Source organism: Dipodomys merriami, unplaced genomic scaffold (genome assembly GCF_024711535.1).
Source record: "Dipodomys merriami isolate MVZ:Mamm:240054 unplaced genomic scaffold, mDipMer1.0.p SCAF_15, whole genome shotgun sequence".
Taxonomy (NCBI): domain Eukaryota; kingdom Metazoa; phylum Chordata; class Mammalia; order Rodentia; family Heteromyidae; genus Dipodomys; species Dipodomys merriami.
In genome coordinates this window covers 18,906,277-18,921,316 of record NW_027202826.1, presented here as the reverse complement: position 1 = coordinate 18,921,316, position 15,040 = coordinate 18,906,277, and the positions used below count along the sequence as shown (strand labels likewise).

Here is a 15,040-nt window from a genome sequence, read left to right as displayed (position 1 = left end):
GGCCCGAGTAGCACACATGTTCCCGGGTGGGATGCAGGGGTGGGGTTCCTGACTAACCAAGCACATCTCATTTGACTTCCAGACTAGCCACTAGCTCCATGCATACAGCAGCTTGCTGGCCTTCTGCTCTGTATTCTTAACCAAATAAACAACTATCTGCAGGGGAACAAAAGGCAAAAACTCTAAAACCTTCCTAATAATTAAAAAATAAATAAACTCACCCTAAGTTAGCACAACAGACACCCAACAGACACCCAATTATGTGCACACAGATACACAATTTTCTTGAACCATAGTGCACAGGTTTTAAAAACATATATATATATATATATATATATATATATATATATATATATATATATATATATATATATATTATAGCCATTATGACATGCCATTTGTACATTTTCAAATTTTAAGACAATATGGTAGAATATTTATGAGGGATTTTTAAGTCAACATTAGGACTTCAGTACTCCCAAATGGGCTATATTTTTGTCAAGTAACTTCATTATAAAGCACTAAGAAATATTAATGAGTGAATGATTTTTGCTAGGCTCTAGAATCAATCTTTCTGGTCTTCCATTTTCCCCACTTCCCAGTCTCCAGGAAGAAGGGGAAAAGAGCTGTCTGGTGATTTGAAGTGTTTCAGCAAGGCTACAAGACTGACATCCAGTGGATTTGTTAGAAACGACAAGGAGAGCAAAAGCCTAATCAGATAAATCTTATCAGCCTGAAATATATTCATTGTTATAGACTTAAAGATTACAGCAGAAATAAAGCATGCATGTGTTTAATCAGCTACTGGCCTATCTATATGAAATTCAGTAGCCACTCTAGTTGACAACGTCCCCTGTATTTTGTTTTTTAGGTATCATTTTGCCAGTGGTTATTACTTTGATTGTCATAACACTCTCAGTATTTGTTCTGGTGGGTTTGTATCGGATGTGCTGGAAGAAAGATCCGGGTAGGTAATGTGCTTTATCTTTGTTTAGTTTTCCTGAAAAGGAGAATAAATATTTTCTCAGTGGATAGAAAAGGTACACACAGAGAAAAGAAGTAGACATAAAGAAAATACCATATTGCATGGTCACAAAAACTGAAGGGGGAGAAATACAGGAACGTGTTGAATGCTAGTGACTATACAGAGTGACAGTTGACTACTATTGGCAAGTATTAAATATGGATAAATCCTCATTAATAAACTAGCCCCAACTTTGTAGGTGGCCGAGGGGTGATGTCAGAAAGAAAAACATGAAATATGCCATTGATCTCCAGTCAAAATTTTCCCCTTTACACGTACAGAATAAAAACACTCCAGAATAAAATGATACAGTGATGTAACAGAATAAGAGGAACAACATTTTGCATGTATACTGGTACTACAGCTTGAATTCAAAGCCTCACATTCTTGCTTAGCTTTTTTTTTTCTCATGGCTTGTGCTATTCCATTTGAGCCAAGCCATCACTTTTAGCTTTTTTTTTCCTGATTAGTTGGAGATAAGAATTTCTTGGATGTATCTGCCTGGACTGGCTCTGAACTAGGATCCTCAGATGTTGGCCTTCTGGAGTAGCTAGGATTACAGGTGTGAGCCACCAGTGCCCGGCCAGAAGTCTATAATATTGAGAGTAGTGTTCCTTCCTTTCCAGTGAAGGTTTCTTCTATGACTGTTACATTTTCTGTTGCTGGTTTCAATAAAGTTTGTCTCTTAGAATCCATTGAATGCACAGATAATTTATCAAAATAAACATTAGCATATATCTACATCTGGTTTTCCTTTTTAATAAGTGCTATGTTAGTATAGTATATGTGCCACAATTGCTGCACCAATCTTGAAAATGATTATTAAACTCTCTACTGTACTGATACTTCCATTGTTTTTATTTCATTTTTCTGCTCTACGGCTGAGCTCTCTTCACCTCCATGACTAAGCTCTCCTCTGTGCTACTGTACTCTAATCTATTGTCTGTTCCAGATCCTGGTTGTATTCCGTAGCATCACATACCTGTGCTTGTGTCCCAAATATACAATAGACCCTTACTCCCTGAATGTAGAGTTTCATTTTTAATATCCAGTTAAAATAGAATCCTCTCTTTCCCCATTTTGATTCTAAATATTTCACTAACAAAATCCTACCAAAGTCTTATAAACCGTAGAAAGGTAAAGGCAGTTATTTTTCTGGGGTGTATAAGCTTCCCTATTCCTTGCTTGCTCCATGGACTGTGTGTCCCCAGGACACTAGTGAATGTTGGTCAGTTCAATGACTGATCAGGCATCCCACAGACAGTAGGGGTGTGATCTGGAGAGTGTAAGGAAAAGTTAGGAGACCCAGGCAGCAGAGTTCATTTTATCTCTGAGTGGGAAAGAGCAAAACAAATCAAATGTCTTTTCCTTCAGGAGCAAAGTGGATGAACTTTCTAATCACATCTGAAGCATTGTCCTGTGTCATTTTTAGAACCAAAGCAGCATTTTTATAAATCAGTTTTATTTTCTGTAAGTTTTTATGCCACCCACATTGTTTGGTAGGAAGTGAGCCATCCGGGTATACAGTATAAAGGAGAGGTAAAACTTAGTATGCTATATCTATTTGTGAAAAAAGACTGTGGTGAACAACTGCTTACATAAGAAGATCTGACAATATATTTTTTGAAAAGATGGCATTTTTCTATTCTTATGGGTGTACACAATTCCTAGCACAATGGAGAGTTTCTCTGACGACACATAGGACTGTCTGAAACTGTATTTGGCAATTATGGAATTAGTCCATCTGTTTGGTTATGGTTTAACTTTGTTTTCCAAACAGAATTTAGAGCATTGTGTTATCACTAAATTAGCACCATTAGACACCACAGTTAATCCCTCTTCAAGTATGTGGGTGGGATTTCATTAAGTTCAGAAAATTAGGAAACCCACTGTGTTCTCTGGAAGATCTGTGAGTCAGAGATTTGACATGAGGCTTCTCTGGCTAATAATATTGACAAGTAGGCTAAGCTTCAACTCATGTAAGAAGGTGTATACTCAAGTTATCTCTTAACAGGTGTCTGTGGGCTCACTAACCTCTATCAAAAGTATTCTGACCATCATACAAAAATTGTTGATTCATTTTGATTAGCACTGTGTGCATTGTGAACGATACTCCATATGACACAGGATTTTTTTGATGCCATTAAAACCCTACTTAAGAGGAAAGAGGAAATCAGACCTCATGAATAATCAGCGCAAGATGTTATGGATCAAACCCCAGGGATTAAGAATTGTGATTAAATGACTCAGCTATGAACCCAGCTACTTTAAGAGGCAGAGAGTAAGTGGATCACAGTTCAAGGTCAGCCTGGGAAAAAAATCAGCAAGACTCCTTCTCAACTAATAAGCCAAGTATTCTAGAGTGCTCCTTTGAGCCCATGATATAAGAAGCCATAAGTAAGAAGATCACAATTGGAGGCTGGCCCAGATTCTACCTGAAAAATAACTGGATCAAAAATATGACAGAAAGTATGGCTCAAGTAATAGAATGCCTTCCTAGAAACTTCAAGGCCCTGAGTTCAAACCCACGAACAACAAAATTTAAAAAAGTAAACAGAAGCAGCTAGGCAGAGTATTAATTTCAATTAGCACCCTCAGTGAGAATTTACAGGGCACTTTTAAGAGGCTAAATAAGTAGATTTAAGATGCAATTAGAAACAATATCTACACTGTAGCTCACCACAAAATGTAGGAATTTCTGTCCCCCAAAAAGAGCAATGTAGAAAGGAAATTAGAAAATTCAATTTTCTGGGATGAAAAGGTAATTACTTTGAGGAGAAGTTTCTTTGAGATATTATTAAATAAATGGAGATTTTCTAGTGTATCTGGGATGTGATAGAGTATAGGACTTTCTCAAAGTCATATAAATTATAAGATCAAAACTAACCCAAAACCAGACATTGATGGCTTATGCCTCTAATCCTAACTACTCAGAAAGCTGAGATATAAAGATCAATGATCAAAGCCAGCTGGAACAGAGAAGTCCATGAGAATCTTATCTCCAATTAAACATCTAAAAGATAAAAGTGGAACTGTGGCTCAGGTAGTAGAGTGCTAACCTTGAGCATAAAATCTTAGAGACAGTGCCTATGCCCTGAGTTCAAGCCCTAGGACCAGCACACACAAACAAAATTTAACCCAGAGCTACATTCAATAAAGCTGATCTAATTGGGACTATCTTATAAACATCAAGATGAGTGCTAACCATACTTTAGCAAATACTTCTGGAGGGATAACATTTCTTTAGAAAAAAGTTTTAGAAGAGCAGCAAAGGGTCTCAAATTTAATAACAACTGTCTCCTCTCCTAGGTACACCAGAAAATGGAAATGATCAGTAAGTAAGACCATGTCACAGTTTTGCCTTAGAACTTATCACCATATCATTTATAGGGGTGAACAAGTCTATATTACACTTTCTGGGATTGTTTTCATTAGAAGAAAACAATGTAGAAAGTACCACATATGGGATTTTTTGGAAATAGCCAGAGCTATTTCCCAACTTTCTGTCTTCAACACAGATAAAATGATAAAGTAGAAAATGGCTAAGTAGAAGATCAAGAAGAAATACCCCAGGAATTGCAGCTACAGTTTTAACATCATTTAGCCAGTACATTTTTCAGTGTATTTATCAGCTATGGAGAATTATACCTCTGATCTGAGCAGTGTCTGATGGGCTTTTCTTTAACAGCAGATGCTCATCTACTTTGACTTCATCCAGACAAAGCAGCTGTTGGCAGTCCAATCAATTGTTGTCACCAAGGTGCTGCAAGTAGACATGACAAGTTGTTTTCTGGTCAAGAAATAATTCGGTTGCCTTTGTTGGCCTGAATTTGTAGCCTGCATTTCATTTTGTATTTCATTAGGTTATAGACATTGGAAATAATGTCTCTAGGTCACATACCTGTCTGGATTAAAAATAGAAGGATGAGGGTTTGAATCTATTTGAGATCTGGAAAGGAATGAGTGAGAATGTTTGATGGAAGTGGACAGTGCCATATGAGTACTATAGTGTCTCAGGCCCCCATGAGAAAGGGTATCCTCAGAGTCCAGCAGCTGCTCATAAGTTTGGAAACACTTCTGGTTGGTCTGTCCTGTAGTCCAGAAACATATTGTAGACCTTGTGAGATGTCCCCACACATCCAATGGACAGGTACTTCAGCTGGTGATCTCGACTATAACATAGTAATGAGGATTTGCTGGCTTGATTCCAGGAGAACTAGGAAGTGATAGATAGAAAGACACCAAGTCTTTATGAAAACACACAAGTATAGCCCTAGAAGTACATAAAACACATCTGTGCACGTGTTTCTTCATTCTGTGTGCGTGGCATATGTGTCCTTTCATAGTCACTTTGTGATCACTGAGGTGCTGACAGTCTTCTCTGTTTCCAATAGACCTCAGTCTGATAAAGAAAGTGTGAAGCTGCTCACGGTTAAGACAATTTCTCACGAGTCTGGTAAGTTCCCAATTGGCAGATGAAAACGGGCAAGGTTGAAATCTAACTATATCCTTGGATGTGGTTCATCTGGGACATAACCAAACAAGCAACAACAACAACAATAAAACACAGATTTTCTAGATGTCACCAAGTAGTAACTCTCAATAAATCTGACTTTCCTAGAAACTTTATTTTTATAAGATTATTGGACTTTGAGACTTTAAGGTTTGGTTTCTGCGTGTGCTCTAATGGCCATGTGATGAAGGCTAGCCACACTGCTTACTCTACAAGGGTGCCAGAGATGACATTAACTTTGTTGACAGGGCTTTTAAATAATTATTGCTGTTGTTTTGTGTCACTTTTGGCAATGACTATATGTAGTCATTGGAACCAATTAAAATGACATTAATGTTCCATATCATGTTAAATGGTTTTAATTGAATTTCTCAATAAAGATAAATTTCTGGTTAGTAAAATCTACTTTATTTCTAATTTCTTAGTTATGTTTATTTGATTTAGGATGTAAGTCTTTCAGAATACCATGTGACTGGTACAAGTGACATTTGTATCAAGAACAATAGAAAATGAGATGCTAGATAGCTTTTAAAAACAAAAGGCACAGGCATTTTTTCATTTTTTTTTCTTGTTTTGAGTAGACCAGACATTTAAAACAGCTATCACAAAACAGATAAGTTAAAAACCAATTATAAGTTTCTCAAAACGATTCTTGTAACTCTAATGTAAATATACATTAAGATGTTTGCAATAGACAGTCCCCCAAATTTTACTTTGACAGCATGGTCTGGAAATATGTGGATTATTATACCATGAAAGCTTAAGAATGATAAACTATATTATAAATATAGAAAGTATTCAACAACAGTTTTGTAATACGAGATGCTATAAATATGGTCTCAAATCAATAACAAGCTATCCTAAACTGAACGTGAATCCAAATTCATACTGGCCATTACAACTAGAAGAGAGGATAGCAGAGAGAATAAAAGTTCCCAACACTGGTATAAATAGGTTCTACCCCTTGTGTGACCCATTTTCTCCTGAGAAAGATCCCTTGAGCTGTTGTATCTCTTACATTCTTTGAGGCAAACATTTCCTTCACACCCACCCTATTTGTTACATTAGGAATAGTGCGTGCGCACACACGCACACACGCACACACACACACACACACACACACACACACACACACACACGGCAAAGGAGCAAAATCACATTCAAAGAATAGTTAGAATCCACTCCTACATATTCTCTGGCTATTCACCAGACTTGACTTAAGCACCAGCCACTAGTTGAGAGAGAAAGGAAGGGAATTAGTGAAATCGTTTAGATGTGATGACTCTTGAGCCAGCTTGATCATGATGTCATTGCTCAGGAAAGGTTACCACACCCAGCGTGTGGTTTATAAGTGAGCATCACAAGATTTCCATTTGCTATGTCACTCTTCTTAGGAATTCAACCAAATGCTCTGCCATCTCCTGAGCTCTTAGAGCTGTGATCTGGCACTCTCTGTTTCTCTGTCTCTTGTGTGTGTGTGTGTGTGTGTGTGTGTGTGTGTGTGTGTGTGTGTGTGTGTGTGTGTGTGTGTGTGTGTGTGTGTGTGTGTAGGAGTCAGGATCAGGATAACATACAGCTTTCAACCACCCATTCTAGAGAAATGGTACCTAACAGCAAAATCATGGTTTTCTGGTAGGAAAATCCAAAGAACATTTCCTGTTTTATAATGCACACAGACAGCAGGCTCTTCTTTAACACCCAAAGAAAAGTCCACCTCTGCTCACTCCCACAGTGGCAGTGTCTGTAGCAGTGAGTGGAACAGACCTTGCAGATAATCAAGAAGACCTTTCACTCTACACGCTTCCTGTATTTCCTAAAAGACTTGCATTGTCACAGCTCTTATGAGGAAATATTACTATAAAAATAATAAGGTATTATCTAGTTGGGTTTTTGTTTTTTTGTTGTTATTTTTAGCTGTCAGTCATGGGGCTTGAACTCAGGACCTGGGCATTGTCCCAGGTTTGCTCTAGGTTAGCACTCTATCACTTTCAACCACAGCTACACTTCTGGTTTTCTGGTGGTTGATTGGAGATAAGAGTCTCATGGACTTGTCTGCCCTGGGTTGGTTTCAAACCATGATCTTCAGATCTCAGGACCCTGAGCACCTAGGATTGAAGGCATGAGCCACTGGCACCCAGCTATCTGGCACTTTTAATTCTGTCTAGTTCTATTTAGGAATTAACAAAATAATTTCCCAAAGGTCAACCCAGCTCATTGCTATGCAAAATAGATAGTGGTAGGGCAAGACATCTTCAAGATTTTAAATACAAAAACTAGTTGGACAGGATAGTCATCTGACCACTCACCAATCAGAACTGATGACTATTACAATGTCTCCTATTTGGTTCAAGGTCTAAGAAATCTTAGTATCAATGGATGTTATAAGTGGGTTTTGCAATAAAATCTGTGCCTCAATGCCCTTTGGACTTTTATCTCAAAATGAATATGTCATTGTAGAGGCCAGTAAGCAATGTTTCCAAGGAAACAGACCTTTGCCGCAGTCTGTCTGCCAGTAGATGCTAAATATTCCAGGTTTCTACAATCTTTGATGAGCCATGGTTAGACTTCTAACCCTTTCTCTGAGGAAGAAATTTCCTTACCTCAAATCCTCCTCCTCACATTAAGTGCTAGTGTTCATCCATCTGTACTTCCTGATTCCACTAAATAGGTCCTCTCCCAAGCAAGGTTTTCTGCTGGAAGAGTTTAAATGTGGAGCATCCTTTCATATAAAGGAGATAGTCTACTTTGAAGCAACTAAGGTTGACTACAGAAATACACACACGACACTACACATTTTAAACATGATTCTCACAATTGGTCTCAGTTAAAATAACACTGCTCCACTTTGGTATGTGTAACTGTAAGAATTATAACAAAAACTGCCTGAACTAGTTAAACAATACCTAGCTACACAAAAGAAAAGAAAACGTTAAATCATTGAACCTAGTTCCAGAACATTGGTTTTGAACCACTAGAAGTGATGCAACAGCAATCTGAATTCACATAATATTCCTCTGCTTAGAGCATGCTAATCAGTTCTCACTAAGATTACACTTAAAGCCCTTAACACATCGACAAGGCCGTCTATAACGTGTCAGCCTCTTTCACTTAATTAAACCACTTGATACATATTCTCCAGTTTTCCATCTCCTTCTTTCCCAACTAGACCTAGACCTCTCTGTCTTGGAAAGAAGGAAAAGTATAATCTTTCACTCTCCTTTCTTCTTCTCATTTCCCCCTCCTGAATATTGTGGTAATTACTCAGTATTAATGCATCAGTAATATATTGGTACTGATTAGCATACCATGAAAATTGCTCATTTCTATGCATAGTCACATTTTTCCATTTTCACATATTTATTGTCACTAGTTGAGGAATAAACAATAGTGAACCAAGGATTAAGGGAGATAAAGGCTGGAAGGGCACATGAAGAGAGGTTCCCCACTCTACTCTCCCCCGCCCCAGGCCTCTGGCACTGTTTATTATAGCCATGATCACACAAGTAACTAAAACCATCTACAGAGAACACTGAAGGCAGCTTGGCTGTTTTCACCATAGCAGAGAAAAGCTGGAGCAAAACCATGACATTTACTCTAAAAGCTGGAGAGTCTCCTATGTCACTCCTATACAGTTTGACTGATGATATTTTATTCTACCTGAAGGATGCGGGTAATGTGAAATAGATTGGCCAGGAACTCAGTTTCATGTAAAAAGTGCTTAGGATCTCTCAGCTTCCCATCATCCTAGGCTAAGACATTTGTCTTTATATTGGATGGTGGAGAGTCCATTGGATTTTTGATGAATGTCATCTGTACTGTCCTGAATGCCAACAATGTATTCGTGTTGGCTGATAAATTCAGATCCCCAAAACTCTCACTGAATTATTTAAACAGAAGGACTAAAGTACACCTGCCTTATAAAATGGCACTTGAAACATATGATATGGGTTTGTGGAGGCAGACCTAGCTCATGAAGCAAGCAGGAATCAATAATTCAGTCCCCGGGGTGTCTCTGTTGTTTATGGCTCAGCTTCCTCCCTCCCTTTCAGCCCCATCTCCAGCAAGTTAACTCCTTTAGGGTGACATGGAGGATGGCTGAAGAAAGCTCATAAATCTTAATGCATAATTTCCAGGCAATACCAAGAGGCAAATATGACTTTAATGACAAATTTTGCAGGAAAATTGAGCTTCCCTTGGAGAAAAAAATAAAAGGTCAATACAAGAAACTTTATTTTCATCCTTAGTGGCTCTCTGAGCTTGTAGATCAAAACCTATCTTCTGTTCTCAGGTGAGCACTCTGCACAAGGTAAAACCAAGAACTGACAGCTTGATGAATTCTCCCCACACCTGGGCAATGACTGTGTAAGTTTCCTAATTCCATTCACTGAGATACTCATTAATACCTGGTTTCCATCACCTGCTGCCTCTTAGATGATTTTAAATCTTGAAAAGTTAATGACTGGTGTCCATGAAACCATGATTGTTGGTTTGTCTAAAAACAAACTGTAAGAAAAGCTGCCAGAGAAATGAATGTGGTTGATGGATACAGAAGATTTCTTCCCAGATTGCCCTGCCTATCTAAGGAATGGCACAATTCACTCTTCCTGCCTTATCAATGCACTCTGTCTTTTCCTGGGTCAGTAAACACCCACTAGCAGTGACAATTAGACAAGACTCGGCAATCTTGATGACAGAGTCTTGGCTCTCAAGACCTACGTGACAACGCTGGCAAATCTGCAGCTTATTGTTCTCAGCCTCCCAAACAGCAATGTAGCTACCATTCCGGGCATGAACTTGATGTTAATTGAATTGTTATGAGAAGCACCAATCAAGTGCTCTTACAATCGATGGGATGCTTTGTAGAACCTACAGAATAATCTGTCCCCTTTAGATCAAACAATAAAAAGCAAAAGAACCAATAAATATTACCTGTGCAGAACTGGTGTGACCACAATGTTCCTCACTCTGGGTAGTGTCTCCAGTAAGGAATATCATTATTCTGTTCACTGTCTTTGTCTACTGCCCTGCTACTAATCCAGTGCTGCCATATACATTCAGAATGTGCTTGTTGACTAAATGGTGTTCATCATGTTTATCTGGCAATTCGCAGAAGGTAGAGGTAGAGACACAGAGAGAGACATCCAGCAATGTGTGTCAATATCAGAATTTCATCTCTCTCTCTAGCCAAAAATTCAGGGGCAATTACAATAGAAAGCAGCTGAGAATTTGTTCTTCCCCTCTTAATGGACATTTTCAAGTATTGAATTTGAGAAGCTGGGTGAGGAGATATGTGGACCAGCCTTAGCTAATAGATGTAGAATTTCTTTACCAACTGGCTATGGTTTCTTCACAACTCAGCTGTAGAAGAAGAGTGCTTTCTACAGGACCAAAATGCTCCAAGGGAGGACCCACTAAGCCAATGAAAGCACTTTCATCTGTTCATTTGGGAAAAAAAGAAATGGTAGGGAACACTGTGCTGGAAGGAAACAGCGATTCCTTCTCATTCCTGTATACTGTAAAAATATATATATTTCTAGCCTCTGGTTTGTGCACTGCAGAGATACCATTCTTTTGGTGTTTTTCTGTGTAATTTTTTAGATCCATACTATGTTCTAAAAGGAAAAGATCAGAAAGTAATAGAAAGATACAAGCTTGACATTCGTTAATTCTATAGCCAATCTTCCTAGCTTTTTTTCTTTTCACTTACATATTTCTGTCGTTGTCCTGGGAATTACTCACTATACCAGTGAGTAATTGCTTTCTTGGTTGCCAAATAAATTCAGGTATCAATTCAGACACTCTAGCCCAATAACAATATTTTTGTCAGATCTCGAAGATTTAAGGAGAGAAGTTAAGACGTTTTTGAATCTCTGTACAACAGCAAGCTATAACATAGAAATAATCACTTGCATTTAGAATCTCCAGGCTGAGGTTGTAGCTGGGTGGTAGAGCACCTGCCTAATATCCAGGTTTTATCTCCAACACTGAAATAAATAAATAGATAGATAAATCCTACCTCAAAATTCGATTCTAGATGTATTAATGCTTTTTGTTTAACACATTGACCTATTTTGAGCAGATAATTATATTTAATGTGATTTGACAGAGCAGATAGAAATTCCAAAATGCTTATGAGCTATGATTCTTGTCTTCTGCCAAGTTGTCTACTGAGAGCATAACATTATGCACAAAATAATAAAACAATGTGAGAGAAAAAACAAACAGCTAAGAAAGCATGATTGATGCAAACTCATGAATTCAAATGCATCCTAAACATCTCTGCAGTTTTTAGATCAACAATAGGAAAGCTGAGGGAGGTTTCAAAAAACACTACCCTGGCACTGAACGTTTATTGCTGCATTTAGGTACCATAATGTTTTTAGAATAAGAAAAGGATTGTTTTAGCTTAAATTTTCTCTGTGCAATTTTCTTTGATACCAGCTATACAAACAAAAGTGCTTCATCCCTCAAAATATTTGCTACTACCTTGAGTTATACTATACGTGTAGCATACAAAACGATTTTCTTTGTCAGTATAACTTTTGAAAAAATTAAAAGAAAATCTCAACTAAGTGAATAGGTTATATTTATTTTGGAGAGTCTTAATTCACAACTTTTTATCAGGAGTAGTGAGGAAATTCTAGAGTTTTATGTTACCTTTCCTGTTTCTTTATCTCCAAATTCTTATTCACAGCCTTGCTCATTTACTGCTATCTCCCTCTTTGTATAAACTTCTTTGTATATCGAAGACCTTAATGTGATCTTACGTTTACATGTGTATCTTCTCACAAACTTACTTGAGAAGTAGCACAGGGCACTAGATCACGGAAAGACTTACATCCCAGCATAAGCCATAATGATTTGATAGGCTAGAATGAAGTGCTAACTTTCCTTGTTTGTTAATATCACTAACGAGTCATTTAGTCACTTTGAAGGCTGGCCCTTACAACCTAGCATACAAAACATACCCAGAATTTCCACCTACTATTTGAGCAGCCTGGTCTGAAACCATCCCTGTAATCACAGTTCTCCTTGCACCACACTGTGCTCCTATACGCTGGACCATCTTCCAGCCACACTTGCTGTGGGAGGATGCCAAAGTTATCCTGCCCTTGCACTGTGGTCCCTTCCCCCAGGCTATGACTGCCTCGCTCAGGACATGGAAGTCAGTACCCAGCATTCCCTCAGCACCTAGGCAACAGTGTAACCACCCCGATCAAAGGACCTGCCAACCAAGCCATGGAAAAGCAGGATACAGGTCTCCACCACTGGTGCCACTGCATCTCAAATGCACAGCATAAGCTACAGCTCTGTCTCTTCACAGACTCCAACAAACCATTAACAACACCCAGCTCAGACTCCTGTTCCTTTCTCACTTAGGATAGAGAAGTCTCCAGACATTGCTTTTGGGGTTTTTTGTGATTTTTTTTTGTTACCAACACAAATGTTTCTTTACTGAAAACTCTGAAGAACACGCTCAAATACTAAACTTTCTTCGGAAGTGCCGAGTTGCCTGCTAATTCATCTCTCTGATGACTGTACACTCCCAAAGCATGCATTTCCTAATGAGTCACAGTGTTTCTTTATGCACCAGTCTTGAACCATACCCTCTTAATGATAGGGTACAGAAGGGACAGAAGGGTGATCAAGTACAGAAAGGGACTTTGGTTAGAAGAGGGATATATGAGCCCTGTGCCTGATCAACACCACTGTAAGCTTGATGTGGAAGAGGACCAAAGGTAGAAACAGCGAAATTGGAAGCTATTGCAATATCCCATTGGAAAATGATAAGGACCTAAATTCCCTAGTTGAAACTCCTTCAGCTATAAGAGGGATGTAGAAGAAGAAGGAAAACAGAGAACTGGGTAGAAGATAAAAAAAATTGAAACACAATGACTGATTGGACATGAGCAGTAGGAAATGAGGAAGAATGTGACTATACCCACACTTTCAACCTGAGTGCGAAGTTCAATCATGGAGGTAGGAACAAAGATTAGGATTGTAGGTTGGAAAGAGGTAGATCTGAGGCAATACATTTGGCTCAGAGAATGCTCAGTTCGGAATGTATGAGACATACAAGGGACTGCTGTGTGTGGAAAAATGCAGCTAGTCACTGAATTTTTGCTTTTTGTTTTTGTTTTTGTTTTTAACCAAGAGCTGGTCTGCTTCCACTTTCTCTGTGTCTTCTTCACCTTCTTGGAACCTGACCTTTTCTTGTTCTTATTGTTCACAGGTTTAAACTTCAGCAACTGCATTCCAGGAATGGAAATGGAGGAAGTATGGCCCAACCAGTCCTGAATCTCAAGCTTGAGCACCAGTCTGCATGAATTACCTTTCTGACTCAAGTAGCGATCTCCACACCACAAGGCATATAATTCGAAGCCCCAAAAAGAATTCTTGGCTTCCCCTTGTCCTTTGAGATACAGAAAGAAAAGCATATTACCACAGTTTGTAGAGACATTCTTAAGACAGCACAATTTAGGAAGGGAGTTTTGAGCAATGAACCTGAAACCCAAGCAGGTGGGTTGAGGATAGAATCGATCCATAGCTTTACAGTTTCCATGGCTGACAGTTTTGATCCAGGGAAACTTTCCTACTTTCTTGTTGTTATTATTGGGGTTGTATTTATTGTTTTCCACTATGTTAATGTAGAGAAAGTTTGCAAGTACGTTTTTAAATATTAAGTACAAATCATACCGTGCTTTGTACATAGATGTATTTTGTTCATGTTTGCATATGTTTAGTTTTAATAAATAATTGTGTTCCATGTGCTAAATCTTTTTTTTTTTTTTTTTGGTCAGTCGTGGGGCTTGATCTCTGGGCCTGTGCGCTGTTGCTCAGCTCTTCAGCTCAAGGCTACCACTTTGAGCCACAGTGCCACTTGCGGCTTTTTCTGTTTATGTGGTGCTGAGGAATTGAACCCAGGGCCTCATACATGCGAGGCAAGCACAATACCACAGAACCATCTTCCCAGACCCAAATGCTAAATCTTAAAACTTGGCTTAAAACTTGTTTTTCCATAGTTATGGGCATGTTTGAATGGAGTTTTAGAGTATGTAGTAAGCAAGAAAGACACAGCACCTTCATGCATCAGTGCAATGATGATTTGCCATTCCTTTGGTCTTTGTTTTTGTGATTCACACCTTGTGTAAAGGCAAGGCATTTCTGACACCCTGTGCTTTATTCCTTAAGAAGATAACAGGATTTGTTGGCGATATGCGGATTTATTGGAGATTTTTCATTAACTCATTTGGTTGATACCAGCTCTGTATTTTTTATTTATTTTAGAAATGTAATTATTTGTTCTATCAGTCATTGCTAAAACTCGAATTTCTAGAAAATTAGTATTTCATCAGTACATAATTGGGATATTATTTTCCAGAATCTTCCTAAACATTGCATAAGTATAGCTATGACAGGAGAATTCATCTGCTCAAACCTGACTGATCAACCTTGACCACTTCTCCACAGGGGAGGGGGGGTGCAACAAGGAGATCAAAATG

The 15,040-nt window shown here is 38.4% G+C and overlaps 1 protein-coding gene across 2 annotated transcripts in view; it reads left to right on the top strand.

Annotated features, from left to right (window-relative positions):
* Emcn (endomucin) overlaps window positions 1–14,313 on the top strand; it is a 62,705-nt gene extending 48,392 nt beyond the window's left edge. Inside the window, exons 8-12 of one of the 2 annotated variants that reach the window (XM_070022340.1) lie at window positions 872–967; window positions 4,334–4,358; window positions 5,419–5,480; window positions 9,826–9,899; window positions 13,771–14,313. In XM_070022340.1, the coding sequence (XP_069878441.1) occupies window positions 872–967; window positions 4,334–4,358; window positions 5,419–5,480; window positions 9,826–9,860 (218 nt within the window). In that variant the 3' untranslated portion in view covers window positions 9,861–9,899; window positions 13,771–14,313. The remainder of the gene's footprint in view (window positions 1–871; window positions 968–4,333; window positions 4,359–5,418; window positions 5,481–9,825; window positions 9,900–13,770) is intronic. The other variant, XM_070022339.1, reaches the window with a different exon arrangement.
* Window positions 14,314–15,040: the final 727 nt, after the last annotated feature.